The sequence below is a fragment of the Oenanthe melanoleuca genome, chromosome 2 (assembly GCF_029582105.1).
Source record: "Oenanthe melanoleuca isolate GR-GAL-2019-014 chromosome 2, OMel1.0, whole genome shotgun sequence".
In the NCBI taxonomy this organism is placed as follows: Eukaryota; Metazoa; Chordata; class Aves; order Passeriformes; family Muscicapidae; genus Oenanthe; species Oenanthe melanoleuca.
In genome coordinates this window covers 23,145,594-23,172,978 of record NC_079335.1, presented here as the reverse complement: position 1 = coordinate 23,172,978, position 27,385 = coordinate 23,145,594, and the positions used below count along the sequence as shown (strand labels likewise).

At 40.4% G+C, this 27,385-nt stretch overlaps 2 protein-coding genes across 4 annotated transcripts; one reads left to right on the top strand and one right to left on the bottom strand.

Annotated features, from left to right (window-relative positions):
* Nucleotides 1-826: 826 nt before the first annotated feature.
* On the bottom strand, nucleotides 827-7,908 carry LOC130250346 (alpha-protein kinase 3-like). Its single transcript, XM_056485911.1, has 5 exons — nucleotides 7,838-7,908; nucleotides 7,534-7,678; nucleotides 6,774-7,129; nucleotides 2,678-2,766; nucleotides 827-2,343 (listed from the first exon to the last, which is right to left on the bottom strand). Exons 1-5 carry the CDS (start codon nucleotides 7,906-7,908, stop codon nucleotides 2,333-2,335), a joined length of 672 nt encoding a protein of 223 aa, XP_056341886.1. The 3' UTR covers nucleotides 827-2,332.
* Nucleotides 7,035-27,385, top strand: PLEKHF2 (pleckstrin homology and FYVE domain containing 2). 3 transcript variants are annotated; one of them, XM_056483764.1, is made up of 2 exons: nucleotides 7,035-7,119; nucleotides 24,039-27,385. In XM_056483764.1, the coding sequence occupies exon 2, from the start codon at nucleotides 24,053-24,055 to the stop codon at nucleotides 24,800-24,802; it is 750 nt and encodes a 249-aa protein (XP_056339739.1). In that variant the 5' UTR covers nucleotides 7,035-7,119; nucleotides 24,039-24,052; the 3' UTR covers nucleotides 24,803-27,385. The 3 variants fall into 3 exon arrangements, with proteins under 3 accessions (XP_056339739.1, XP_056339741.1, XP_056339740.1); XM_056483766.1 differs by lacking the exon at nucleotides 7,035-7,119 and adding an exon at nucleotides 7,340-7,533; XM_056483765.1 differs by lacking the exon at nucleotides 7,035-7,119 and adding an exon at nucleotides 7,403-7,744.

Below are 27,385 nucleotides of genomic sequence, written 5' to 3'. Positions count from 1 at the left end.
AGCCAGTGCATGGGGACACCCAGGGAACACACAGCCCTCTGGCATCAGTCCAGCATCTACTGATTAAGGCAGGGACACGGTGGTGGAGCAGTGCTGGTTGAGTGGGGCCTCAGGGATGCTGTCTCAGCAGGCACAGGGTGCTGGGGTGAGCTTGCCAGGGTATGGTCCCCAAAGGGGTGTGTATATGGGGGGATGGCAGTAGGTTGGAATGCAGCATGGGATTCCAGGGCTGTTGGGCTCCCTGGCGTTGAGGTCACCCTGATGCGTTGAGGTCACCTTGTTACTCCAGGTTTGCCCCCTGGAGCAGGTGCTGAGTTCCAGGAGACACAGAGTGCTATTGTGGGAAAGCTGCGTTGAGTGCAGATCTTTATGGAAGATATTGTGGGAATGAGAAATCCAGTAGTTGAAGAAAATTTGCAGGTAAGCTCCTGGGAGACACAAAGATGGGGCTTGGCAGGAAGTCCTATGTGGCATTGCTGCAGGAATAGAGTGTGCAGCACGAGGCACTGAGGAGTGTGGGACAATTAAATTGCTTCTGATTTCTGCAAAGAGTTTGAGCATGCAAGAAAGAATGGACCCAAAACCAAGGCATTGCAACCACTGCAATGGTGGTGCTCCTCCATGGGTGTTATTTAAATGTGGCAATGTTTGGTGTTTGGGGCTTTCTCTTCCTTGAAAGTTTTTGTTAACCACGTATTTCACCAACACAGTTATTTACAGCACAGCCAGCTCTTCAAGAAAGTTGTCCAATTGCTTCAGGGTCCAGTGTCATGTGTGACTTTTGAAAATCCCTTTTCTTGCCTGAAAACAAAATGGTTGTATTTTAGTTTGCCTTAAGTTTTCTCTTATAAAAACACAATTGCCTCCCGCCAAAGCCCTCACCCCAACACAAATACTTTCCTTATCTTTAAAGGTCTGTTATTGATACACTCTTTGTGTCTTCAAGTAGGAAAGTTAATAATTCTCAACTTGTTAGATTAAACACTTGCTATGAGTTGCAGTGAAATAAAAGGCATGTGCATCTTCCATCAAAAGTGAGTTTTCTTAAGCGTTAGATCTAATGATCATGAGGAAAAATTTGTAAAAACCTTATCTGAAAACTTAGATTTTTTCATCAAATTCTCTGCAATTTAGCAAAATGAAAAAAAAAATGGTGACAGTCTCAGTTCAATAAATTTGTTTTTCTGCCAGTTCTAGCTAGAAAACAGTCCTTGCACTCCCTTTCAAATTGCTAGTTACTACCAAGAAGAGCATGTATAACTCAAATTACTGTCACTTATCCAGAAAATGTCAAATGTCACTTATCTCTGATCTTTGCAAGACTTTCTTTGAAGTATTTCCTGATTAATTATGGCAGATTTTTAGAAGTCTTCCACAGTAGGGAATCATGTATTAGATCTGTTTCATGGCACCTCATCTTTTGTTCCTGGAAGCAAATAAAAACTGGGGACAAATGTTTGTGTTAAATGTGCTGTTTAGTGCATTTCTACTAGCCTTCAATCCAAGAAGCCTTTTATATTTTTTTTCAAAAAGTGGTAAAAAGTATTAGTGATAGCCAGAGAAAAAACACAAAACCAGGTTTCCAGTTTTGCACACTGTCCCCCACACACCATTCCCATTCCAAAACTTTTTGCTTGCTACATACCTATTTTTTGCTTAGCTGTTGCAAATGAGCTAGAATGTTCCCAAGCCTTGCACCTGTGCAGTGTGCTTTACACCTTAGTCCAAGTCCAAGTTAATAAGTACAAGTAAGAACATTAGATCCCAACACACTTAATTTGCTCTAGCACCAGCCTTGATCAAAGCTTTTGTTACCAAAAAAGAAATCCTTGTGTGCACACCATTTTTTTTGCCTTCAAGATGCTATAGCCATAATTAATTATAATGAATTCAGGAACACATTCTTTTTTAAACATTTTGGTGTCTGGCAGCATCCCATTTCCACACTGGTCAAAGTGAAACCAAAAATTATCAGAGAATTAACTACCTGTTGAGGTCATCTTCAGACATATCCAGTACCAGGTCTGGCCTCCACAGTAAATGCAGTCTCCAGACAGCTCTCTGGTGTCCAAGCTGGACATTGCTGATGGAGACTTGCACTGCTCTGCAATGCTGGCTTACTACAGGGATTTGTTATAAAGATGGACTTTGCCTCATAAGCACTAAGGCTGAGTTGAAGTTCTGACCTCTTTGTTTGGCAAGTTGAAGTGGAATTCTCGCACAAAGTGTCCAGGTCTTTGTAAAGCAGGATGTACAGGTTCCAGTCTGCTGATGGCTCTGATTACCACAACCTTCCTGCCAGTGAAGCCATCCATTAGTGCCAGAAGTGTTCCTACAACAGAGCTAACAGAAAAATACAATTTTCATTCACTGGTTTAGTAAATTTTCTTCAGTTCCACATAACCGTCTCCACTGATCCCTCAAAAAGGACAAGCTTTTAATGATGAGATGCTGATTTGTAAAAGACTCATTTTAAGACATTATATACAGATAACACAGACCTTGGGCTGATTTCAAGTTTATTGAATTGTTTTCTCATTTAAAATCATCTGAAATTCACTAGCACTGAATTACTATTTTTCAGATAAATGAAGGTGTCACATCAAGTTAAATAAGTTGCAATCTTCTTTTCACAAATATCAAGCACCTCCTACACAAGATACAAGACATGTCCTACCTATGAACCTGGCCTTGTTCACTGGCACATATGGGAGCAAGAGCATCAATCTCATCCAGGAAAATAATTGAAGGTTGCATCTGGTAGGCCTACAAAGAAAACACAGGAACACTGGCATCAGGAAAACAGCACTATTTGAAAGAGAAAATACATGAAAAACGTTATGATTACAAGAGCACTGAACTGGCTAGTTTGGGGTTTTTGAGGGGAATGATGGTGCTTTGAAAAATTTTCTTGTTAGCATTATTAATATTTTCCAATACATCCCAAGATTTCCAGCCCCCCAAAACCCCACTGGAAAAGGAAACACTGACAGTCCCATTTCAGTGGAAGGACCTGACAAAACATACAAAATAATTTCTTCTCAACCACAGAAAATTAGTTACAACTCAGACAGAACATGTAGCACATTTCAATCTTACCTGCTCAAATATTAAACAAAACTGTCATTCATATTCTCCTACCCATTCACTCAGGCATTTGACACCATTTCTCATAAAAAATATTACTCCCCCATCACCCTGGCTACATTAATTAGCAAGTGCACAAGCTACCAGTGTCTTTCCAGTCCCTGGGGTACCATAGAATAGGAAACCTCCGCAATTAAAAAAAACCACAGAAGAAAAAATCATAATGGAAAAGTGTCTGTTACAACACCATGTGTAAAACACACAGCTCTACTCTCCTCAGCAAAACACTTCATGGATAAGACAACAGTAAAAGCTAAAGTGTGAGAAAAGTCAAAAGTGTTCCCACACAATTCAACAAGGCAGAAAATTAAATGAGTAAAGAGGATAATGTGTATGTACAAAACATTGAGAAAAGATAGTAACATCCCAGAAGAACACATCCAAAACTCTGACAAACCAGTAGGGGTGGTTACAACACAGTGGAGCCAAATAAACTTCCAGTGCAGAAGCTGAGATCAGGATAATCACCAGTTATGCATATTCAGTCTCGTTTTCACAAAAGGTAAGATTTGAGAGTAAAGCATTTAATTGCCCCTTAAATAGCTTTAAGTTTTTGGGTCTCCCTTTGCAGGAGATACAGAAGAAGTAATCTAAAGCTGGGAAGGTATTCTGCATTTCTGCATTTCCATCAGTGAGAAAAGCCAAGATGCTGCTACTTCAAAATGTATTTCATTTAATAAAGAAGCAAAACACATAAAGATTTTTTTTCAAACAATTTTCATCATTTGTAATACTTTTTTAAAGTTACTGAAAGCAAAGCATTTAAAGTCCCATTTCCATATAAGATGACTGAATTTTGCTGACCAAGAATATAGAATGTTAATTATTAAATCCCTAATAATTTAATTTTGTAACACAGAACTCAGCTGTGCAAGTGGACAGATTCCTATTTTAGCCCAAGCACAACAAAACATTCCAAGATTCTGGTTGCAGGTTCTGTCAATTGTAAAACTGATGCTTGAGCATTTGAAAAAAAACAGAGCTTCTGGGAGAGACAAGTGGACTTCCATGAAGCAAACTACAGTTGACTACCAGTAGGTAATTCATTGTATGTGGAACTCTAAAGGAAAAAATCTCCCACTCCAGCTTTTAAAGGCAAGACACCTTTAAAAGATAATCTCTCCTCACAGTAACTATCTGAACCTACACATATGCTGGTTTTTATAAAGCTACTTTATACTACTGCTACTTCCCCCCCACCCTCCCCCCATTAAACAGTGCTGAAAATTTTGGAGAATTTTTATATGTTAAAGAAAGCTGCAGCCTCAATAAGGTTCCATTAGAAATTCGATGTCAACACAAAGGAAAGGTTTACAGCAATTTCCAAATTGCTTGAGAGAAACCTGTAAGCCAAGGGAGTTGTGGAGAGCCCATTACTGGAAGCTTTCATAAATAGTGCAGATGTCTCACTGACATGATGAAGTACAAATCCTTACTGAAACCACTATTTGCATTGGCTCGACACCAGACAGATTTGCTTCAATTTTCATGTGATCCCTGTGAAGACTTGAAGTGAAAATGCAAGCCCTGAAACAGCTGTGTAAAAAATCATAAGGAAATTCAGGAAGCACAGTACAAGATACAATATAGATATTGTGTTGCAGCATATCACTGTTACTTCATATTTTCTGAAGAAGATATTTCCTCCACCCTTAAAGCACAGCTCTTGCATAACTGTCAGTAAGATTATAATTAGAAAGCAAAAATAAATATCACTTTAGACTACACTATGCTTTGGAAGAAGAAGTTTTTCTCAACTAAATTAAAATTACAAATAAATAATCACTCTATGTGAAATAGTAAAATAAATTAGTATCTACTTTTCCCAGTAGAACACCCCATGATCTCCAATCCTTTGCCTTCTATCTTCTCTGTACAGCCAGTTTTTTGCAAGATTGCTTCTGCAGTACTAAGATACAAAGCTGACATGTAAGAGCAAAGAGAGATAAATACAAAAACCCCATTGAAACTGGCACACATGATCAGTATGACATTTCAATATAGTAAACATCTCTGGCATTTAGCCAAGTTTTTCAACAGTACTTAAAAATTAGGTCAAATGTTTACTTTTTTTAATAGACTTAGGAACAAGTGTTTGAGGATTTGCAAACAGACCATTTTCAGGTTTATTTTCTCCTCTTGCTGAATAGAGTAAAAAAATCCCATTCAGTAGGAAAAAAATTTCTGAAGATATAGGAAAATAAGAGAAAAAAATTATGGCAGGCTTTCATAGCACTAAAGTTGCTTTGCATGATAACATTAAGTCACTTTTAATTCCCAGCCTTCCTCAGACAACAGGTTAGTAATTCTTCTCTTAACCAGAGTTAAGGTCTTGTGCTGATTTTCCATTACTACGTATGGTAGAAAAAGCATCCCACTGCAGTAAGTTACACTTTGCAAACCTCTCAGAAAACAATGTTAGTTGTTTCTAACTAATCAGTTTGCACTTAATGAGGAGAATTAAAACACAGACACACAGGCAGAAACACTAGGACTGCTTTACTTTGCCTTTCTGCTGCATCTTAACTTGACTGGGTGTTATAAAATTATTTGTAAGCACCGAAGAAAATTTGGTTAACCATGAAGCTGCTTCTGATGCCAAGAAAAATAACTTAGAGGACAAGTTAAATCTACAGAAGGGATCTTTTTGGTTCACAAGAACCAGCCCAGCCCAGCCCAGCCCATACATAAAAGATCCCCTGGTGTGAAGATCTCTCTCCAGCTGGGACTCACAAAATGAAGACACTTGTGGCCAGTTTAAATATTAGCTGTGCCCGAATTCTTTACACATGAAGCACCTGCCAAATACACCCTGCTGCACACGCTCTCAGATTTGTGTTTTAAACAGCCAAAAACACCTGTTTCCAAAAAACTCATGTTAAACAGCTTGTCCCACACCTTATATAAATCAGTGCTTTAAGAATATTACATGCTGGCTCAGGCTGACACACTGGATGGATTTTTGGGAGAAGTGGAAGACCAGACTGTCATGCTGTAGGGTGCTGAGACCTTCATGTCCTGCTCCCTTCCCTGTGTCTCTCTTCCACAGCAGGAGAAACCCACCTCAGTGATTTGGCTCTTGCCTATCTGTGTCTGAGCTGGGATAAAAAACTGTTGAAAGTCAGAAAGCTCAGCAGGTTCATGATTACTACTGGAAAGCCCCTATTTTTAATCCCCAGAAAAGCGAACCACATTATTGCTCAATAATGTGAAATTTGAATAATGAATAAAAGAAAAGAAAAAGCAGCCCACTGGGTCATTTTCCAGTTCAGACTTTGGTATCAGAGCAACAACATAGAAGTTAAAGGTGCTGTACCCTCTTACCCCCCTTGCTCCACAGCTCTTCAAAACCTTCCCAGCCACCCTTCCCCTCTGACAGCATCCACCTACGGCTGGAAATCCTAGAGGATCAGATTTGGAAAATACTGGATCGAGCTCTGGGTGGCTCGATATGTACACACAAAAAAATCTGATGGAGATGGAAGGGGCTCCTTGTGTTGAGAGTGGTTCTGGTGGGAACCCTTCTAGCAGACCTGCCATAGCTTCTCCAGGCTGACCAGACTGAAACATGCTACTTATTCCCTTCCATGTGCCGCGTAGAGAGAGGCGGTTAAAAACTCAATTACCTCTGGGCGAGCACACTTAAGAGCCACAGGCGGGAGCACAAACTCGCGATCGTCCGCAAAGAATGGAAACACTCTGTCTCTTTAAAACAGCCCACGAGGCAGGTCCCGTGCCCGGAGCATCCCTCTCCCACGAGGTGCCACTCGCGGGCCGGGATGGCCGTCGGCCCGGCCCCGCTGAGGGCGGCTCTCGGCGCAGCCCGCGGCTGAGGCGCCGCTCCCTCCCGCCCAAGATGGCGGCGGCCCCGCCCCGCCGGGCGGTGTCCCGGAGCCCGTCCCCCGGCGCGGGGTGTATGACCGCGGCCGTGCGGCGAGCGGGGCAGGCGGCGGCCGGAGCGGGGCGTACCGGGTGAGCAGCGCTGTCCGGCCGCGTTCCGGGCGGCCGGGGGTCAGCTCGCTTCGGCTCAGGGGCGGCCGAGGAGCGAGAGGGAAACTTTCCTCGCGGAGCCCTTCTCCGCCGGGACTCCGGCCGCTCTCCCGCGGCCATGTTGGGAGCCGGGGGCTGCCTGCGGGGGAAGGAGCTCCCCGGCGGGAGGCGGCGCTGGGCTCCGCTGTCCCGCCGCGGGGCTGGGGCAGCGCTGCGTCCCGCCGGCAGAGAGGGAGGGAGGAAGGCGGCGGGGCGGGCAGGAGCTGGGGAAGGAAGCGGCGGCGGCGGGCGCTGGCTTGTCCCGCGGCTCTGAGGGAATTGGGGGGTTCTCGGAAACGAGTTCGTCGGGAAAGGGGAGAAACAACAACAACAACGGCGGCGGCCCCGCGGCGTTACGTAAGTGCCCGACACTCGTGGACTCGTGACTCCGCGGGACGGGACGGGGCGGGCGGGCGCTTCCTGCCCGGCGGGCGGCGGGGCCGCGCTCCCCCGACCCTTCTCCCGCCCGGTGAAACTCCGGGTCGTTCTCGGAGCGAGTCGCCTGAAAAGTGTTGGCGCTGTGGTAAAACGCCAGCGGAACCGCGACTCGTGCTGCTGCGAGCATAAGGTGCCTTTTTTTTTTTTTTTTTTTTTTTTTTTTTTTTTTAATTAATGAAATTCGCCTAGTTTGAGGGGAATGTAACTGATGTGCCAGAGATACGTATGGCTCATAAGCTGTTTTCCGAAAGTAGCTCGAGAAAAGACAGCCGCGTGTTTTTCCTCTCGCCTCATTCGAAATACTTATGTTCAGAGGCACCGATGTTTATAAATGGCAAAACTGCTCATTATGGCAAGAAAGCGGTGGGTGAGTCTGCTGAGCAGCACGTCCTGGCACCGGCTTTGTCCCTACTAAGGGAAATAGCTCTGACTCGGGTTTTGACGTGAAGCGTCAGTACAATGCTTGTTGATAACCAAAAGGACCTTTTATATCCTTAACCAGACATCAAGGATTGTCTTTTGGCTGAATTGATGCGATTGGTTTCAGAAGCATCATTAAGTTCTAATTCAGGCTGTGCTAAGTGTTGCTGAAAGGGTTGATGCTATATCTGAAGCTTCGATGTGCCTAACAGCATAAGGTCAGATGAGGTTAATACAGTTGGCAGAGTGACTCTAAAACCAGACCCACAACACAGGAATCCGTTTCAGACCTGAGACTGCAAATTCCTCTTTCTCTCCTGAAATAAGGAGAACTTAAATATTCAGATCTTAAGTTCTGATACTTGTATATTGAATTATTTTAGGGATGCCTGTCTGAAAGAAGGGAAGTATTTAAAGACAGCAGGGTAATCGGTGCTGAGATCCTGCAGATTAATTGCTTTGTGTGCAGTCATCAGCATGCAGGGTGGAATCGGTTCTTTAGCTCAGAAGGCAGTGCTCTTGCTTTTAGCCTCTAATCTAAATACTGTTGACTAATCCCAGTGGGTAATAGGAATCCCAGTGTTGCTAAATGTCTTTTATATCAGCTCAGTTTCTAAATAGTACTTTCCCAAGAGTTTTAGCGCCACCGATTTTGTTGAAAACAGCAGTGAAAGTGAAGTGCTGCGTGCCTGAGTCCCAAATTCTTGCTTCTGAATGCAGATCGGCTGTTTGGTGTGCCTGAGTTTTGCTCTGCATAGAAGCTCACATAGAGGAAGTCTCTTAAATGCTAAAAGAAAACTGGTGTGTAGAAATTTTTGGCTGGAGAAGCTGGTTCGGTTTCCTCTGTTGTATTCTGTAGAAAGAGAGTAGCATCTTTTCACCTAAAAGCAAGTTTTCATGAGATGCAGTGGTGAAATAATTTTTTAGCTAGAGCTTTGTTCTGTTTCCCTTAAATCTAGGGCTGAGCTTTTAACTGTAGTAATTAGACATGTGCCCAGAGTGACAGAAGGATCTATCCATATCCTAAAGCCCTTTAGTTTACAAAAATTATCATTGGCAAAATGTTTGCTATATTCAAAAGATATATTGGCTTTTAAGTTTCGCTGTTGTGGTTAGTGGATGCAGGACAGTTTCAGAGCAGTAAAGATATGCAACTGCAGTTTCAGGTGAGGCATGATATGACAGAGCCAGAAGCCCCATGAGAGCAAATATGGCAGAGTAAAACACTGGTTTCATACACTTACAGCATTTATAGTGGCTTGTCTTCACCAAAGAGGGCCAGAGGTGTTTAAGTGAAACCTTAGGGTCAAGGCATGGCACATAGATAAGGCAAAGTTTAATTTTTTAGTACTTGCAGATCTGATTTTCTGAAAGTTAGATAAAATGTGGAAGTGGTGTCCTAGCAAACAAATAGCATGCCTGGTTTTGTTCTTAAAGTGCACTTATTAATGGATGATGTCAAAAATGGAAATCCCAGTGTTAACAACTGATATGATTCTTAGATGATGGTAGGTAAGGAATTTATAATCTTGATTTTGTATTAGAAAATGAAACCTTATTCTTTTCAGCCTCAAATTGTAAAGGTATGGTTGTGACTTCTTTCAAGGCCTGTTAATATTCAAGCTTACTTTTCCATTTAATTTTTTTTTTTTTTTGCTTATAGATCATGCTTATATATATAATATATTCCTACTTTCATTAATTCACTTAGTGTTTGGATGAAAGTATCATCATCTGAAGATTGTTCCAAAAGAGAATACATGCAGGCACATACGGATTTCTGAAATAGAAGCGTGTATTTAAAACTTCCTCCCTAATGCAGCAAGTGCCAAGTTTGCTGTTGTGGGATAACTTTTGTCTTCATGATTCATTGGAGGACTGGTTTTTATAATTGAGGGAGGTGAAAAACTACTCTATAGATAGGCATGGTAGAATTTGTTTACTAAAGATAATTTTATTGTTGTCCTGGACTGTAAGATATGATGATGTTAGCAAGTCCTGCAAATTCAGGGCTGCAAGATTACTCTGGTTGAAATAAATGCTGTACACATGAGAAGTGGCTTGATTGAGAGTGATTCTCCTTTTATTAAGATAGTATTGTGCAGAGTTTTATTGAACAGAAGAGTACTGTATGTCTTTCATCCTGCCACTTCAATGCTACACAGTCAAAAATGCACACATGTTAACTTTAGTTACATAATAGGTAAGAGTACTGCTCCTTTGGACATAATCATGTTTCGATTTTTTTTTTCTTTGGTTGTGTTTTTTTAGCTTATTAGTGATTCTAAATAATTTAAGGATTTTAAAAATGAAGTGGGAGTGACTTTCTATTTTTTCTCTTTGCATCCTTTTATTTTACGGTAAAACAGTGTTAAGCATACTGTATGTGTAATGTAGCAGGATTTTGGTATTTGTCAGACTGTAGAAGAAGAAAAAAACCCAAACAGTTGAAAGTTAAGGGTTTCAAATTCAGGAATGTTCTTGCTGCATCACCCTGCCCTCTGACCCATTGTAATGGGGGTTGTAAGAATGTGGGTGAATGTAATAAGAGGACATGCAAGCAGTTAGCTACTGTGTTGAGAGGCAATCTCTTGAGAAATTTTACTGATTCAAACAGGCACAGGGGGATGCTAAATAGTGATAAATATGATCTTTATATCAGCAGCTTTACTTTTCTTAAAATGCTTTTTGTGCCTCCAGCATATCATCTAGAGGTAACTGTTTTGCTTTTAAGTACTTAGTATGCCTTCTGATAAAGTAAAAGTTACAGCATGTTCTTTAACATCTGCATTTCTAAAGTGTACCCATAATTTGCTAACCAAATTAGCAGTCTATCGTACATGCAGCCGTTCAGGTCGTCAGCATCTTCCTTGTGCAGAGTAGCTTCAGTGCAAACCTCTGTGCTGTTTTCCAATTGTCCTCTAGCTAGTCTGTACTCCAGTTGCTTTCCCTGTAACTAAAATAAATCAAACACATCTGACAGGCAGTGAAAGGGAAAAGGGCCAGTGAATGCATTTCCTAGGAAGGCCATCACCTACAGTAAACTGCTGCGATTAAGGAGTTCTTTCAGGAAATAACTCCTTGTTTTCACCCTTCTCCTTCTGCTTTAAATTTCTCCTGCCTTAGCTGTCAATACTTGGTAATGTGAAACTTCTGAGAGTGATATTCAGTGTACTTCTGTTCTGAAAGCTGTGTGTGACAGTGATTAGTTCCCCCTTCATCCTCTCTCTGATCCAGGTTAACAGCATCGAGGCAAGTGAAGTGCTCTTTTAACACACAGGTTATGTTTGGAAGGCTGGCTACATTGAAGATTGACAAGTTTTATTTATGGTATCATTGTTATAGTTTTCCTTCTGGCTTTTTTTAATAGCTGTCAGATGCCAGTTTTCACCATTTGTCTGTGTCACCAGGTAGCATTTGATGTAAGAAAGGTTTTATGTACCTCGCTCAGAAAGAGAATTCAACCCTTGGCATGTTGGCTTGTGTGCTTTTAAATAGTGCTGGATAAATATATTTTAAATATTGCTGGGGATCAGCAGTGACAGGTCCGTGATTGCAGCACTTCAGTGTTGTCAAGCTTCCTGAAAATCACATGTGGTTTGATTCCAAGCCCTAAGCTATTTTGGCTTCCTGTGCCTCTGGGATCTCCCGGTGCCAGCCCTGCTCATGGTTATTGGGGGATGAGCCAGTTTTGGTACCAATTTGGGCAACTTCTTGAAGTGGTTTTAAATAGTAGAAAAAGGATTCCCTGCAACCAGTCATACTTGTCCTTAGTCCACTCTTGCTGGTGAACTAGTGGTAGAAGTTATTGGAGTTTTTTTGATTAAGGAGTGAAGGATTTGAAAGAACTCTGCTTTTCCTACTATAATGTTGAAAATGTGTTTCAGCAGTGTTTTGTCTGATCCTATTGGGTAGTGATCCAGCTGCCTGGCCTCCTGAAAGTATTTCTACAGATAATATATTATTAGGGTTACATCTTGAAGTAGAATTGTCTTAGATTAGGTGGGTCAGGAGTAGGAGAAAGTTGAGGTGATTGCAGCTGCTCAGAGAAGAAGGTTGAGTGTTGTTACTTGGTTTGTGTCTTGTTTAGTTTTGTGGAAATGCTTAAAATTACTGAGCTGGTAAAAGAAACCTCTTTGGTGTACAGCTTCTTTTCCAGGATTCAAAGAACACAGCAGGTGAAAAAAACTGATAAAATAAAAATGAAATAGTAATGATGTTATGTTGCTGTGCTTGTAAATTGTGAGACTCCATGGGAACACTTTGCTTTCTTTTTGAACACAGTTTGCTAAAAGTGAAAGTCCTTTTGTGTTGTAGTACTTTGTAGAAAATTAATGACTCTCATCAGGCTCTGACTGCTTGGTAACTCTCTAGTTTGTTCATGCTGTGAATTATTACCTGTTCTCTAGTCCTTGTTAGACTGTAAGTGAAGTCAGTAACTTCTCTCATAATGCTAATAGAAGTGAACCGAAGAAAACTTAGAAGGCTTTTTTTTTTAAACGCTGTCTTGTTTAAGTAACTGTGCATAATAAAAGTACACGAGCCAGTGAACAGGCTGGTGTGTCACAGGTTTGCATTTGTGGAAAGAAAAAAAGAAAAATGAATTCTATGAACTTGATGAAGCTCTTTGGAACGTGTAGCTGTTCTGGTAGTTCTCAAGTGCTAAAACAAGCAGGTGCCCTGAGATCCAGGAGGTGCTGTTTTTAATGTGTACTTGTGTCTTGCAGATGCATAGAGATCTTTCTGTAAATGTTCTGTACTTGTCAGTTAAAGTTGCTGCAAGAAGCATGCTGAAAAATAGAATTTATTTCAGTCACTGGAAACCAAATCCTCTTTTTCTCATTGACTGAGATGGTCTGGGTAGCCATTTACAAGTTGCCTCCATGTGTGCTGTAATAATCCATAATAACAACAAACCACACAGCCAATCTGGTTTTGGAAAATTGCATGCAAGATGGATTTGGCAATAGCTCTTGTAGAACAGCTGCATCTGGAGCTGTGTTTTTCTATACTAATGATGCTGTGTCCCCTCCTCAAAAGAATTTAAATAGGTCTTTTCTAAATTTAAAATGTTGATGCAGTGGGTTCTCTTTGTCATGCTGGGTTGACAAAGCTGAAGCAGGATCTAGCTTGCTCAGAAATTGGCCGGGTCCTTTTGACTGATTTTGTTTTGTTGTTTTATTTTTCCTGTCTCTCATGCAATATCCATTTAGTGTTAAGTGTGTGTATCTGTCAGGTAATTGCTAGCCCAGCTGTCCCGAAGCGTGGCCCGGCGCTGCTGAGGGGTGCTCATAAAGCAGTGTACGGGATGGGAGGGGCGCGGCCGGCGCCGGGCCAGGCCTGCAAGGGAGGGGCGAGTCCCTGCTGCCAAACTGGAGAGCAGGCTTTGCTGGGAGACACCCTCCAAACAGCTGAACGGTGGAAGTAGGGAAACATTAAACTGTAAACAGAAAAATGCATCCCAGTGTTTGGTATTGCTGCCCGGTCGAGTGATCTTTTAGGCACTGACTGAGCAGATGGGGTTTGTGTCTCCTGGAGCTGCTTCAGGCACATTTTGAAGGTGTAGATCTGTTGTCTGTGTTCTTCTGATGTCTTTTATCTTCTCAGAATTGTGGAAAGCTTCAGAAGGAACTTGAGCTTTTTTGGACTTAAGATCTGTGGAAATTGATTTTGAAACTGTGCTCTGGTGTATGTCCCCAGTGCTTTAGTTAAGATGCAAGATGCAGTTTGCTAGCACCAGAAGTTAAGCTAAACCACTGATAGTGCTCCTAAATACATGCAAATGGCAAGCCAAAATACTAAGGTGTTTTCCTATGACAACAAAAATTTGGTTTGAATAAAGGGCTTTTTTTTGTCAGTTGTTAATTAATTTTAAAGGGCACACTTGTGTTCTGTAGCTTATGAATGCATGATTTTTGGATATACAAAATATCCGCCTTTTTACTTATCCCTGTTTTAATATGCTGACAGCTGCAAGTATTTGCTGTGCCTATAGTTGCCTTTGCTTTCTGTGCTTTGAGAGATGAGTTTTTCAAAGTTGAGCACTATTCATGGTGGATCAGGCCTGCCTTTTTGTTCATCTCTGCAGAATCCAAGCTTTCAGGGATTTTGGCTATGTGCTGTGGGGGGTTTTTTGGTATGTTTTTTTGTTTGGTTGCTTTTTTAGTAATTCCTTTAATTCTAGCCATTCCACACACTCATGCTGGCAACCTCCTCTTTCACATCTTGAACAGTGTTAAGAATTTCCACATCTAAATGTGGCAGCACCTCAGCTCCTGAAGTGCTACCCAAAGCCTGTGTAGGTGCTTGGCAAATGCTCAGCTTGACAGATGAGTAAGGACACAGAAGTAAGTGTAGGTAGTTGCTCTGTTTGCTCCAACCCCTGACTGCCAGGTGGGGGATGGAGAATTATGTGTTTCTTCCCAGCAGCAGCAGCTCTGTCTCTATCATGCCAGAAGACAAAAACAGTACCAGCTACTATGGTTTATTGTAAATAGAAGCCTGACAGTGGTAATAAGCAGCTGACTTCGTTAAAAAGTTGGACTTCTTACAAGAATGTTCCTCCTGCACTCCTGCAGTGAGGTATCTTCTCCCCTAAGAGGCATTCAGGGATGACTTCAGTGCAGCAGGGGCCAGAAAGGAAATACAACCCTTTCCAATTGGTATAGGAGTGCATTGAGGCATCCTGATAATTTATTTCCCTGTGGTACAAACCCTTTAGTACTGCTTGCATTTCCATCTTTCATGTTTTCTCCAAATAGGATAAGATAGTGGGGGCAGCTTTGAACTGAGCAATTCTGGATTTCTCTGTCTCTTTGATGGGTGCCACATGTTTCTTGCTTGGAGCAAGGGTGCTGCCGTTCCTGCGCGTGGCCTTATGGCCAAGGTGGCTCCTCTCATCCTTCATGCAGGGCAGGTTTAAAACAGGCCAGACATGTCTGGTGGGACCGCCCTCTTCTGCATGCCTTTATTTTCTTTGTGTCTCCTCTGTCATTACTTAGCATTATAACCCTTCTGGATGTGGGAGTTGGCCTTTCTGTTTACAAGCAGGTTAAGTTGGTGTTTTATTTCCAGCTGAGGTTTATGGTGTTAAATACCAAACCTTGTGAGCAGCTAATGTGCAGAACTTAGATGGTTTTGTCTGCATACAGGCACTCAGGGAGTGTGGTAATTGTTTAGCAGAGTAGCCTGGATAGCAAAACAGCATTGCTCTGCTCTTGCTGTGCTAATACATATGCTGCTTGGCAAAATAAATAGTCTTTTGCTAAAAATAGCTTTCTGTACCCAAATGAACTTCTGTGTGGGGTAGGGAATATAAGGTTATACATCTTGAAAGATCTACCTAGACTGAAGATAGAATTGGCCTTTCTAGGCAATCTTACTCAGGAATTCCTAACTCATGTGGATAATGCAAACTTGAAAAGTAATGCACTTGCCATGCAGGTTTGATAATAAAGTGAGGTTTTTTTGTTGTTATTGTTGTGCACTTAGAATTATTTACATTATATGAGCAATTATTACACAACTGGTCAAACAAAGTAAAAGAGCAGTCCTTGCTTGTAAGGTAGAAATTAGGTTATACAAAAATTATTGTAATTTATAGAAAGAATTACCAAACTATAATATGTCAGCCAGTTAAAACAGTAATTTCTACACTGTACTTTCAAGAAGAATTTTAGTGGGATTTGACATCTGACAGTCACGTGTAAGAGTCAAAAACAAAACAATTCATTATAGTTTGTATGAACTATCATATATTTCATTATAGTAATTGAAGGTTTATGATGAAATCCAGCCAGACAAGTGCATGGATTTACTTTCATGACTTCATGATGTAGTTGGACATGACTATATGCTGGGTTCAGAAATAATTTGAGGGTTTCTAAAATTTTGTCAAGGCAGTGTATTCAAAGGCTGCACAGCATGAAGTAATGTGATTGTTGTTAACATATTTCCAGCATGGTTTCTGTGGTTGATGCCACAGCATTGGCTAAAGGTTGAGACAAATGAAGGGTTAAGAGTGCTGGGTCATACTGGATGTACCAGTAAAAGGGTGAGTTAGCTAATCTGTTTTTCCCCTCACTGGAGCCATTGCTCCACAGGCTTGCACAATGCAGGAAGATGTGTCTTCATGGGGTGGGGGGGAAGAAAAAAATGCATTCATATGGTTTTTAGGATTTTCTATAAAATAAGACTTGGGAGAGGTCTACAGTAACACCCTCTTTCCTGCCAGCGTGCCTCTGCTGCTTACACTGTTGGTTTATAGCGTTCAGATGAAAATGTTGCAAACATCTTTGCATCTGGAATCTGAAGCAGCCTTGATGTTGCCATCATCTTTTCTAGTATTTTATCTTGCAGCTTTTCTGACTTTATTAAATATTTATTAAGGGTGTGGGAAATGGTTTGAAGATTCAACAGCTTACATTGCCATAAGGAAAAGTTGTTTGGGCTTTTTTTTTTGTCTGTAAATCAAGCCAAAGTTTCTGTCTTACTATCTGTACCTTTCTGAACACTGCAGACATTAACCAGGTTAGTCAGAAGTGATTATCTGGATAAAGACTATGCTGAAGTTCAGAGAGATCTCATTGCCTCATTTCCTGCTATTATCTCTACCTTGGTTAATATCTTGGCTCTTCTTTTGGGATGAAGCTTTTTGTTGTACTTGATACATCTGATATAGAGGATAACCCTGATAATATATCCTTACCAGCTGGTTATGATAGGGATAGCAAGACAATTTGTTAAGTACAGCAGTTTGGGGAATATTTTTTTGAAGGGAATCATTAAGAGAACTGCTTGTTAGAAGGCTGTATTTCTTTAAGTGACAGTTGTTGTCTCATGTTTTAAATAGCATCCAGCTAGCTCCAGCACAGGACAGCATTTAGTTGTTGCTGTCATGTCAGCTTTTAGCAGTGATAAAGATCTTTAGAAAACATTTGTCCTATCCGTATCTCCTATCAACATAATATTATTGTGGGTGAAATTTTTTAAATTTCACTTAACTTTATGCTCAAATTGGTGTTTTTACTATTTAATAAACAGCAGCTGGTGAATAATGCAAATATATAATTAACACTAAAAAAGCTATCAGTTAATTGTTACCAATGTATTTAAGTAACTGCAGACAATTGAACAAAATACTAATAGATTAAAAATAGGTTTGATACTTAACACTTAATTTTCTGCAGTATTTTATTTTATTTTACATGCTGAACTATAAAGTTTAATTAAATGCCTCTTTCTGTATTATGTTTAATCCAGCTATTGTTATTGGGACTACCTGTCAAGAACCATCAAGATGGCTTGTGCATGAATGCTTGGATTCTGATTACAACTGATGAGATCTAAGTCCATAGAAAATGTAATTTTGCCAACCAGGATAAGCATCAGTATCATCCTTCTCTGGATGTACTGAAGGATGCAGGGTAGGAGGTGTAACTAGTGAGGCTGAAGTAAAGTTTAAAACGTGCTGATTTGTCTTCTCACTTGGATCAGATCTGCAGTGCATGTTTTTAGTTCAGCAATTTTCCACACTAAAACTATTCTCAGAGCATTAATTCCTTAAACAGGTTGCACTTCAGGAACTTACACTTGTGTTTTACTTGGCAGTAGTGCAAAATGTAAAATGTTTCTCCTAAGAACAATGTATATAATACTGATAGAGGATAACATACTGTATTAGAGTACTGAGATGCCTTTATAGCTGGAAGTTTGTCCATGAAATGTAGTGATATTACTGTTTCAGACAGAGCTTTAAGTGAGTGATGTATTAGGGTGCTATGTAACTTAATTGCTGGTGTTTATGCAACTGTAATTCAAATTAGCCTGTCTACTTTGCACAGGTAAAGTGCAAGAGGAAAACTGTATAAATCTGTGATAATATAATATATAGCAATTATTTTAAACCTGTTACTAAAAAACTCCCACGTTACTAAATGCCTGATGAACTCCTTTTAGTAAGAGTGTGATATTTTCCTCTGGATCCAAATAATGAGTCATCTTACAAACCAGTCATTTAATGCACAATAGATATCTGGTCTGCAGATAATTCTTGTCTGTCTTTGGCTTACAATTTACTTGTTTCTGTCTTGCAAAAAACTTTGTTTTGATCTTTTGTACTTTTAATATATGTTTAATTTGTTTAATTTTAAGCATAATGAAGCTAAATAAATTCGTTTGAAATTTCTGTTTTATTTAGAACCTTGAAGTCAAGCATGATAAAACCTGTAACTTTTGCTTGCTATTAAGTGACTCTAACTAGAAACTTTTATGAACTTTTATGTATGATGCCTTTAGATAAGAAGGAAAATTGGTTAATTTGAATGCATGAGGTGTAGTGTAGTTGCTGGCATTGTATGTGCAGGTGTGAAAACAAGGGCTCTCTATGACAACTGGATAATTATTTAGAAGTTTATTTGTGTGGTAAGGTATAAAGTGCTTTGATTTAGATCTGCTGTTTCTGCCTTTTCTGTCTTTATTCCGTTTTGTACTTTTCCATTTCTGACTCTTCTGTTCCCTACATTTACTTCAGTGCACCAGTATCTCACTTTGTCCATTCTGGTGGTGTGGTCATCCTGCTGCAGGTCTAGGACTGGATGGGCCTCTTTGTGATTAGTTCTGAGCTCTTGTGCTTTTTGCAGCAGCTTTCTTTTCTTTAAAGCTGTCACCTTAACTATGAATATCCATAGGAATGGATAAACTGCTTGTGTCCTGATACCATGGCTCTGAGAAATGCAGACTGCCTGGTTTGTGTATTAATGCAATGTGTTAAATGCAGTTAACAGCCTAATAGCTAATTGCAAAGATAATGATAGATGAACTGACAGTTATAACAAGGCCAGTACTATTTTTCTCCCTTGAAGGAATGTTGAAGAAAAATAATACAAAAGTTAAATGCTTATTCATTAACATTTGTTAGCAGGGGCTGTACACTGGACTTGATTTGTTCTTGCCCAAGCTAGAAGTAGTGGAACACTGCCAGTTCAGCTGTTTTGCTGAAGAAACTTGGGAATTTGTGTTGTGTCCCCCTCTCCTGCACACCCTTTGTGCCTGTCCTGCAGCCTGAAGGAAGTGCTGGTTGTGATGGTAGTATGCACTGATCAAGGGTGAGGAAATGTTTTTGTGCTGAGCTGTCTGCATCACTGCATTACAGCTTTTTAAGTCTCATTTCTCCCCTCCAGCACCTTTGTTATTCGTGGTTCTGCTTATGGTGCCAATGCTAACTGCTACAGTGCTAATGTAGCAGTAGAAAAGTTTTTTGTCAGTATTGACTTGGGTGTAACTATGTCAGTCAGGGTTGCATTCTTTTTACTTGACTCCTTATGTCTGTCCTCAGCTACAGCAATTCTGTGCAGTTTAGTCTGGCCACTATCACAAGCAGAGCTAGCATATTAAATAAACATTCTATTTTAAGTAAGACCTGTAGAAGTGTTGAGTCCTGGGAGATCACTGGTTTGGTCTCCCGGATACAGTGGCAGAAAGAAAAAATTATGTGGAAAGTGACTTGTCACTGCATAGCAACCCTAATAGAATTATTTTCCTGCTGCAGTACTTTGGAATGTTAATAACTGTAGTAAGTGCCTGACTTCCTCAACATGGATTGTGTTTTCGGTATGTGGATAACTTGTTAGTTCTTCAAAAATTTCAATGGTGTCTATGTTTGATCACATTGAAGATGGTTGTTTTCACCAACAGGCTACAAGTGTAAAACTGGACTAAAACAGGGGAACCAAGAAGATCTTGGTATATTGATAAGAGAATTGTTATTTCTCTAGAAGCTTCTTGTGAATAAAAGTGGAAATAACCTAAGTGTCAAAAATGGTTCTTTTTATTGTAGAAGAGTTGGGGCTGTGTCATTAAATATTTTGTCACCTTGAAATATGCCATGGAAATGAAAGCCTTTGGCCCAGCATTTTCATCATGAAAGGTACTAAGAGTGTGTGTGTGAGAGGGAGAAACTGAAAGTACTGCAGCATTTTGAGAGTTGAGATTTGTTTTTGGAAAGGCTGCTAAACCCTGCTTATAAAGTAGCTCTTTGTAGCTACTTTTCTTACAAAGCGATGTATTTGTGTTCTTTTGGTTTGTTGTGGGGGTGTGTAATGTTTTGACTAGCAGCTGGTATTATACTGCATCTCAATAGGGCAGTGAATCTGATGTCTTTGAGGACCATCAGTCCATCACAAATGGAGTCTCCTTTGCATGAGGGTCTCAGGATTTTTAGGAGTTTGTATGCCAGAGGTGTGAAATTTGTCACATATGACACAAGCCTGAATAATAGTCTGAGGTTTTTGATTTCACAGCACACATAAACTGAGACTCTGTATTAAGACACTCTCCCCTTAAGTGGAGCTTTCTAACCTTTATTTCAAAGCCTGTAGTTCTGATTTATTCCTTACTTGCTTGGGGAAGGATTGGGGCATGTTTTCAGCAATTTGCCATCAATCAGGAATTGCTTTGTTTGATCAGGTCTTGGGATCCTGCATCTTCAGGGCAGTAATCCAGTATCTACTTCTCATGGTGGCCATCTGTAGAAACTTTAGAATAAAGTTTAGCTGGAAGAGAGGAGGATATTGCCACCCAGTTCCAGGGTATGATGATCTGCAATCTTTTACAATAGATCTGAGTATGCTTTAATGCAAGATTGTAGTTTTTAAAGACTGGTAATTGACAACTTTGCTTTTGGACTGTGACATCTTGGGGTTAAAAGTTCCTTTGTGTGTCCAGACAATATTTTAATTTAAATCTCCTGGTCAGTGTGCTCATGAGAGGAAGAGGTGCACTTCTCATAACTTTGGCTCCTGTTGGTTAGGGATGTCTTCTACTGTATTTCTGGTCTATTTTTGTCATGTTTTATGATTATTTGTAATCAGGATGTATTTTGGGTAGTTTCCTGTCCATTTCTGAACTGACTTCCTTTCTCAGAAAAGGCTAGTGAAGGTGTATGAGCAATAGTGTGCATAGGATTTCAGATGGATTTTTAATTTTCACTTCTTTAAAAACTCATGAGAAAAGTATCTGAGTGCTTATTCTAAAAAGTTCAATCTGTTAGTGTGGGAAAATACAATTAATGCCTTGGAAAGATGGAATTGGTGGCAGCAGTCTGGCATTTACGGCCTTGAGGCTGGCAGGTGGGAATGTTATCCATTTAAAAAAAAAGTTTCAATCTAGAAGAGATGTGATTTATCTAAGGACTCAATAGTCCTTAACTTCCCCAGGATTCTTGCTTAAGGTGCAGTTAGTGATTATTTTCACAGACACCTCAAAATACAATCTTCAGCACAAGTTCTAGAGTCTTCTGTCTTGGTTTCAAGCCATGATGATTATTAAATGATCCTGGTCAGAGCTGTTTTCTCTTAAGTTGTCCTAGGGAACAGTTAATTAAAACCTTTAGCTTTTTCTTCCTTTGTTTTCATCTCCCAGTGACTTGTATTTTGAAAGCTTTTGCAGTGGCCTTGAGCTGAGTTTGCAGTTTATTGGCAGGGAGTGCAGTGGCTGAGTTGGAGCTGTGGAGCGGTGATTGCTTCCTACAGGTGGCTGTGACTTCACTGAAACCCATCGATGTGGTTGTGTCTGTGGGGGTGAGGTGGGAGTAGTGTTCCTCCTGTGAACTGCCAAAAGCATTTAACTCACTGTAATTTGTAGATAATTTGTGTAAAAGTATAAGTTCATAAGTAGTGCATATTGATTTGTACCTGCAGAAAAATGTATTTTCTGGGCTGTCCCCTTTGCATTCTGATGACTGACTTTCCCATTTCATGTAGAGCATTGGATTACTAAATAACTTTAGACTGACCCTGTGACTGAGGCCTTGCTTTTTAAGTTTGACGGGCTGTTGGTTCAGTTTGGATGCTTGTTTATTTCCCATATGTTGTTAAATGGGAATAGTTATTTGGCAGTTAATGGCAATTAACTGTCGTTCCAGATCCTGGATTTAGCAGTCAGGCACCTGAATTTGATTTTGGAGTCTAGGACAACAGCAAGTACACATAAAAAAGCTCCTACTTTCTTTTCCATTCCCTTCTTACTACTTTTTACTTGGCAGTTTGTATTTTATCTTCACCTTCTGCAGATCAAAATTGTTTTGAATTTGGTGGCTTTGTAGTTCTCCTAACCATAAAACTAGTTAATACAATACTCATGTATTGTAACCAATGCTGTGGGGCATGTAAAGAAAATTCAAAAGCAGTGCTGAAAAATAACTTTTGGAGGCTCTTCTATCTTGAGTGTCAAACTTTGATAAAATGTAATGTGTGCAGAGCTTAAAAAAGGTAATTATATCTGTACAAGCTCATTTATCAAACTACTTTAGTGTGAAAATAATTACACTTTCAAAGCAGTAACTTACAATAATAATACTTAACATTGGGCATGTGGATGTGTGTAATCACAGGTAACATACTTATTTAGATGAGGCTTGATGAGAGGTTTCATCCCTATGTTGTAAGGAAGTATCTGTGCTTTGATTCATAGGAGGAAGATTTCCTGGATCAGGTTATAGCAGAGCGATGGAGTCTGAGCAGCATCAAGTCTGAGCCTTGTTTCAGCTCAGTTTCCTCTGGCTATAGGCTGATGCTGTATTGATGGCAGGCAGTGCAGATTAAAGAAAAAGTAAGTAATGTAGAGGATTTCCCAACCTGGGATCATGTCACAAAGCACAGGTAGAAGGCACTGGAGTATTTGCTGCTCTGCTTTTCTTGCTGTTCAAAGCTGTGGCTTTAGCAAAGGGTGTTGTAAGCATCAGCCCTGAGTGAGACCTGGGGCAACCGATGTCTTCTGTGTGCTGAGAAAAAGTTTGTCCATAATACTTGCCTCTGCCAGATGTCTGTCTGCTCCATCAAGCACAACAGTTCAGGTTCATGGCTGTACTCACAAGGGGTTTGAAGGGAGCAGATCTGGATCAGACTGGCAGGATTTGCCTTTGCCAGACTTCTCCCTGGGAAACTCTAGGGCAAAAGAGGCTTTAGAGTGGTTTGCCAAGGTATGAATCACTGTAGTGACTTCTTAATTTTAGTTCCCTGTTGGATGCCTTAGCTATCTTGCACAAAAAAAAAACCTCCTTATTTGCTATTTGGGGAACAACAAGGTGGGGTTTTAATCTGTAATTGGAGCATACAGTTCATTAGCACTTCCTGAAATAGAAAGTAGTCTTATAAACTTTGTGTGGTGCGGGTCACTTAGTTTTTCTCAGGAGCAGTTGTGAGCTGTGTGGCTTGTCCTCTGTGTAGGTCACCTGAATGTGATGGATGCAGATGTGGTTTGTGTAGGTGAGGAGGGAGGGACTGTGGGACTCCTGCAAAATGAAGGCAGCAGCAAGCAGGTGGTGAGCCACCAGCCGTGACTCACTGCCTGTTCCTGGCTCAAGAGTTTGCCATGAAAGCAGATGTAGTGGAGGGTGCAAGCTGTGGCCTGTAAAAAATGTTTCCAGCAGGTAGATTCATGGCTTTGGCCCATGATTTGAGGTTTACATACTGGAAAAAAAGAGCAGTAGTGAGCTAGCTCAGGGAGTGTGGTTTCCTATGTGAACAGCAATTATATAATTTGTTTGTTGTGTTAAAACTAATGTGGGTCTCCAGGCTGCTCAGTTAAGTTGATGTTTTTGTAGCATTAGAATTTGAAATGATGGATGAAACTTCCTGTTGCTATCTGGAGTAGGTGCAGGAGGATATACAGGGAAATATGAGCATTAAACCAGGATGGAGTAGCCTTTACTAGAGAGGAACTAGTTGTTGCCGGAGGCACTCAAATGCAGTGCTGTAGGTGCTCTCTGTGTGATAAAGATAGCTGTCAGCTGCACAGAACATTTTTGCTTTTGGAAAAAAGACTAATCGGTTGCTAAAAATTCTTAGGTGTTAATACTTATTTAAATCTAGCCCAAGTCAATGCCTCTCAGCCAGCAGGTCCTGTTAGGTATTTTAAGAAATGCGGGGTTGGTACCTTCCTTGAGGAAGGCTGCTTGCTGTTGAATCAGTCCTGTTCTAATAACAAACTTTTTTTTCTTATTTTAGGATACTTGTGAAAGATGGTGGATCGCTTGGCAAACAGTGAGGCAAATACTAGAAGAATAAGTATAGTTGAAAACTGCTTTGGAGCAGCTGGGCAGCCCCTGACTATTCCTGGCCGTGTTCTGATTGGAGAGGGAGTCCTAACAAAACTGTGTAGGAAGAAGCCCAAAGCAAGGCAGTTCTTCCTGTTCAATGACATTCTTGTTTATGGTAACATTGTCATCCAGAAGAAGAAATACAATAAACAGCACATAATCCCACTGGAAAACGTCACCATTGATTCCATCCAGGATGAGGGAGACTTGCGGAACGGGTGGCTTATCAAGACACCCACAAAGTCTTTTGCGGTTTATGCTGCCACCGCCACAGAGAAGTCGGAGTGGATGAACCACATAAATAAGTGTGTGTCTGATTTGCTTTCCAAAAGCGGGAAGACCCCCAGCAATGAACACGCAGCTGTGTGGGTCCCGGACTCGGAAGCCGCCGTGTGCATGCGCTGCCAGAAGGCCAAGTTCACGCCCGTCAACCGCCGCCACCACTGCCGCAAGTGCGGCTTCGTCGTCTGCGGGCCCTGCTCGGAAAAGAGGTTCCTGCTCCCCAGCCAGTCGTCCAAGCCAGTGAGGATCTGCGACTTCTGCTACGACCTTCTTTCCACGGGGGAGATGACTGCTTGTCAGTCCGCTAGGTCAGACTCCTACAGCCAGTCGCCTAAGTCATCTCTAAATGATGTGTCTGATGATGATGAGGATGAAGACAGTAGCGATTAAGGACCAGACCTTTTTTCCGTGTGTTGCGAGTTGTGTTTCAAACCATATGGAGCTGCTTTTGGGGAAGTCTGTAGTGAGGTTCCTCAGAGAAATCATGTTCTAGCCATGAAATATGCCTGAATATCTTCAACTGCAATGTGCCTCAATCTATGAATTCTCTAGACAATAGTTGAGTTCTTTTTCTCCTCTGCAGGGATAGACTGGTGCAAATGTTATCAGAATATTTTCCAACTTCATTTACGTGAGTTGTGTCTAGGTTAGACTTTCGTGGAAGATTGGAGGATGAAACGTACTTTCTTAATTTAACAACCCATACTTTCTAATGTTTCACATTGGTATGTTATGTGGGGTTTTTTCAGACCTAGGGAGGAAAACTGTGAGCACACATGAAATGGTGGTGTTTTTGTTAATCCTGTAGACTATTTTATTTTTCTAGCCATGGTATATAATTAATTACAAGGTCATCCAATGTACAAACCTAAATGTCACAGAACTTGGAAGCTCTTGTTCTGCTGTTACTTATGACTTCCTATGCCAAGCAGTGCCTTGTACCAATTGTGCTGATTCAGGAAGAAACAAACCTATTTTATGTCTGTATTTGCCTAAATGCTGGTATCTGAGAGATTGTTGGTGCTATTAAAAATAACTGCTGTGTTCAAAGTGGAGCTTTGACAAGGTCATAACTGCACCCCATGGTGGTTGTTGGAGACCCAAATGGCACATCCTCACCTGTGCAGCTTTCTCCTTGCAGAAGCTGTGTTGTGGGTTGGGATCTTGAGATGGGAAGCTTAGGGAGATTCTTCATGGGGATTTATATACTTTCTTTTCAGAGCAGTTTCTAAGTTTCAAATTTGGCAAATGCATACTGAAATTTTCATTGGGTGATACAGCATTTGGGTGTGCTAGCCTACATATTTTTGGAAGTAATTCCCAAAAATGTCACAAATTCTTTTCTTAAAACACTGGTGAGAGTATTGGGTTTTTTCTTCCCCCCAGGAGTTTTATTGGCTTGTTTAAAAATAACCTCGTATTCTGAAGAAGAAGCCTGCAAGTATCCTTACAAAACTTTCCTTTTTACACAGCTGACCTCAGGATAAATGTGAGATGCAAGTTACTTCATTTTAAATGTATACCTAGGACCAAGAAAGATGTATTTAAGGACTGTCATGAAATTGTCAGTGCAGAAAATGTCTCAATCATAGTGTTCATTTTAATTTCTTGAATACAGAAGTGTCATGTTCCCATATAAATGCAAAAATTACACTTGCAAAGACATGTTAAACCCCCAAATGTATGTTTCTGTATTTTTATAAGGATAACCTCAATTTTGAAGCAGAAAAACCTCTTTGAAATAGCTGTATGAATAGCAACTGACTTTATACAAAAAAAGTGTTAAACTTTTGTATCTCTATATGACAATTTCTGCACTGTTTGCCTTGGTTGGCAATAATTGGATTAAATATTTATTGAATAAACAATCAATGCTGCATGCTGCACTAGTCTCCAATTCTGTATGCTGAAAGTGTCAGTCATATTTTTTTATAAAAATTGGCAGAGTACTCAGAGCCATATCCCTCCATGAGATTTCTGGTAGCTGAAGATGCACTTAGCATCTATAGAGAGGCACTCTGCATTCATACTTTGCAAGACGTTGCTTCAGGTGAAAGCTGCATCAGTATTTTTAGCTTAGAAAATTTCTAAAAATAAGGCTTTCTTTAGAAGCACTGAGGAGTATTTGTTCTGCTTGGAAATAAATACACAAAGGGGAAAAACACTCTGATGCAGACTTGGGACCAGGAAGATTCTGTAAAATTGCCAGATTGTATGTATTGGAAGACTAGTGGAAATAAATAGTTGCATATACTTTTGCCTTGAAAGATGAGGGAGTGGTGACCCTGCAGCAGGGAAAATGGGCTGTTCTGAGAAGGCACTTTGAGTTAATAGTGCTTACTTTATGTACCTCTTGGTATTTATATTTCAGGAGTGGAGACTTCATAGTTTCAGTTTTTCTGTGGAATCAAAGTACAAACCTCCCTTGCACATACCTTTCAGTGACTAACAATCTTCTTCCTTATCCAGTTGTTTCTTCTTTCTCAAAAGAAGGTCTTATTTCTGTCAATTGTTAACTTGTCTTATTAAAGAGACCTTCTCCTTGTGTACTTTCCCCTTTGTTTCCATAGGTTTTGCTTTTCAGCACCTTTTGGTGGTGGGGAAAGGGTTTCTGAGAGTTAGATCACATCCTGTATTTTGAGAATGTACTTGTACCTACTTCATATATCTTTTTATCTGTGAATGAAACTTGCACTGTGCTGCACTGACCCCTGAAGCTGTAACCAAACCAATGTGTGTGTGTGGAATTTTTCATCTGAAATTGTTGTATATGGTCCAAGCTTTTTAAAAAAGCATTAAAAATATGTTTTATGGAAATAGTCCTATTCCTCAGTGATATTTGTTTAGAACTTTATAAAATGGACTGAACATTGACTTCTCTTGTAGTTAAAACTTTCTGAAAGGGCTCATTTCGTACTTTGTAATCTTGTTCTGTCAAGTTGCTTTATTTACAAATACATGGTATAGCTTCAA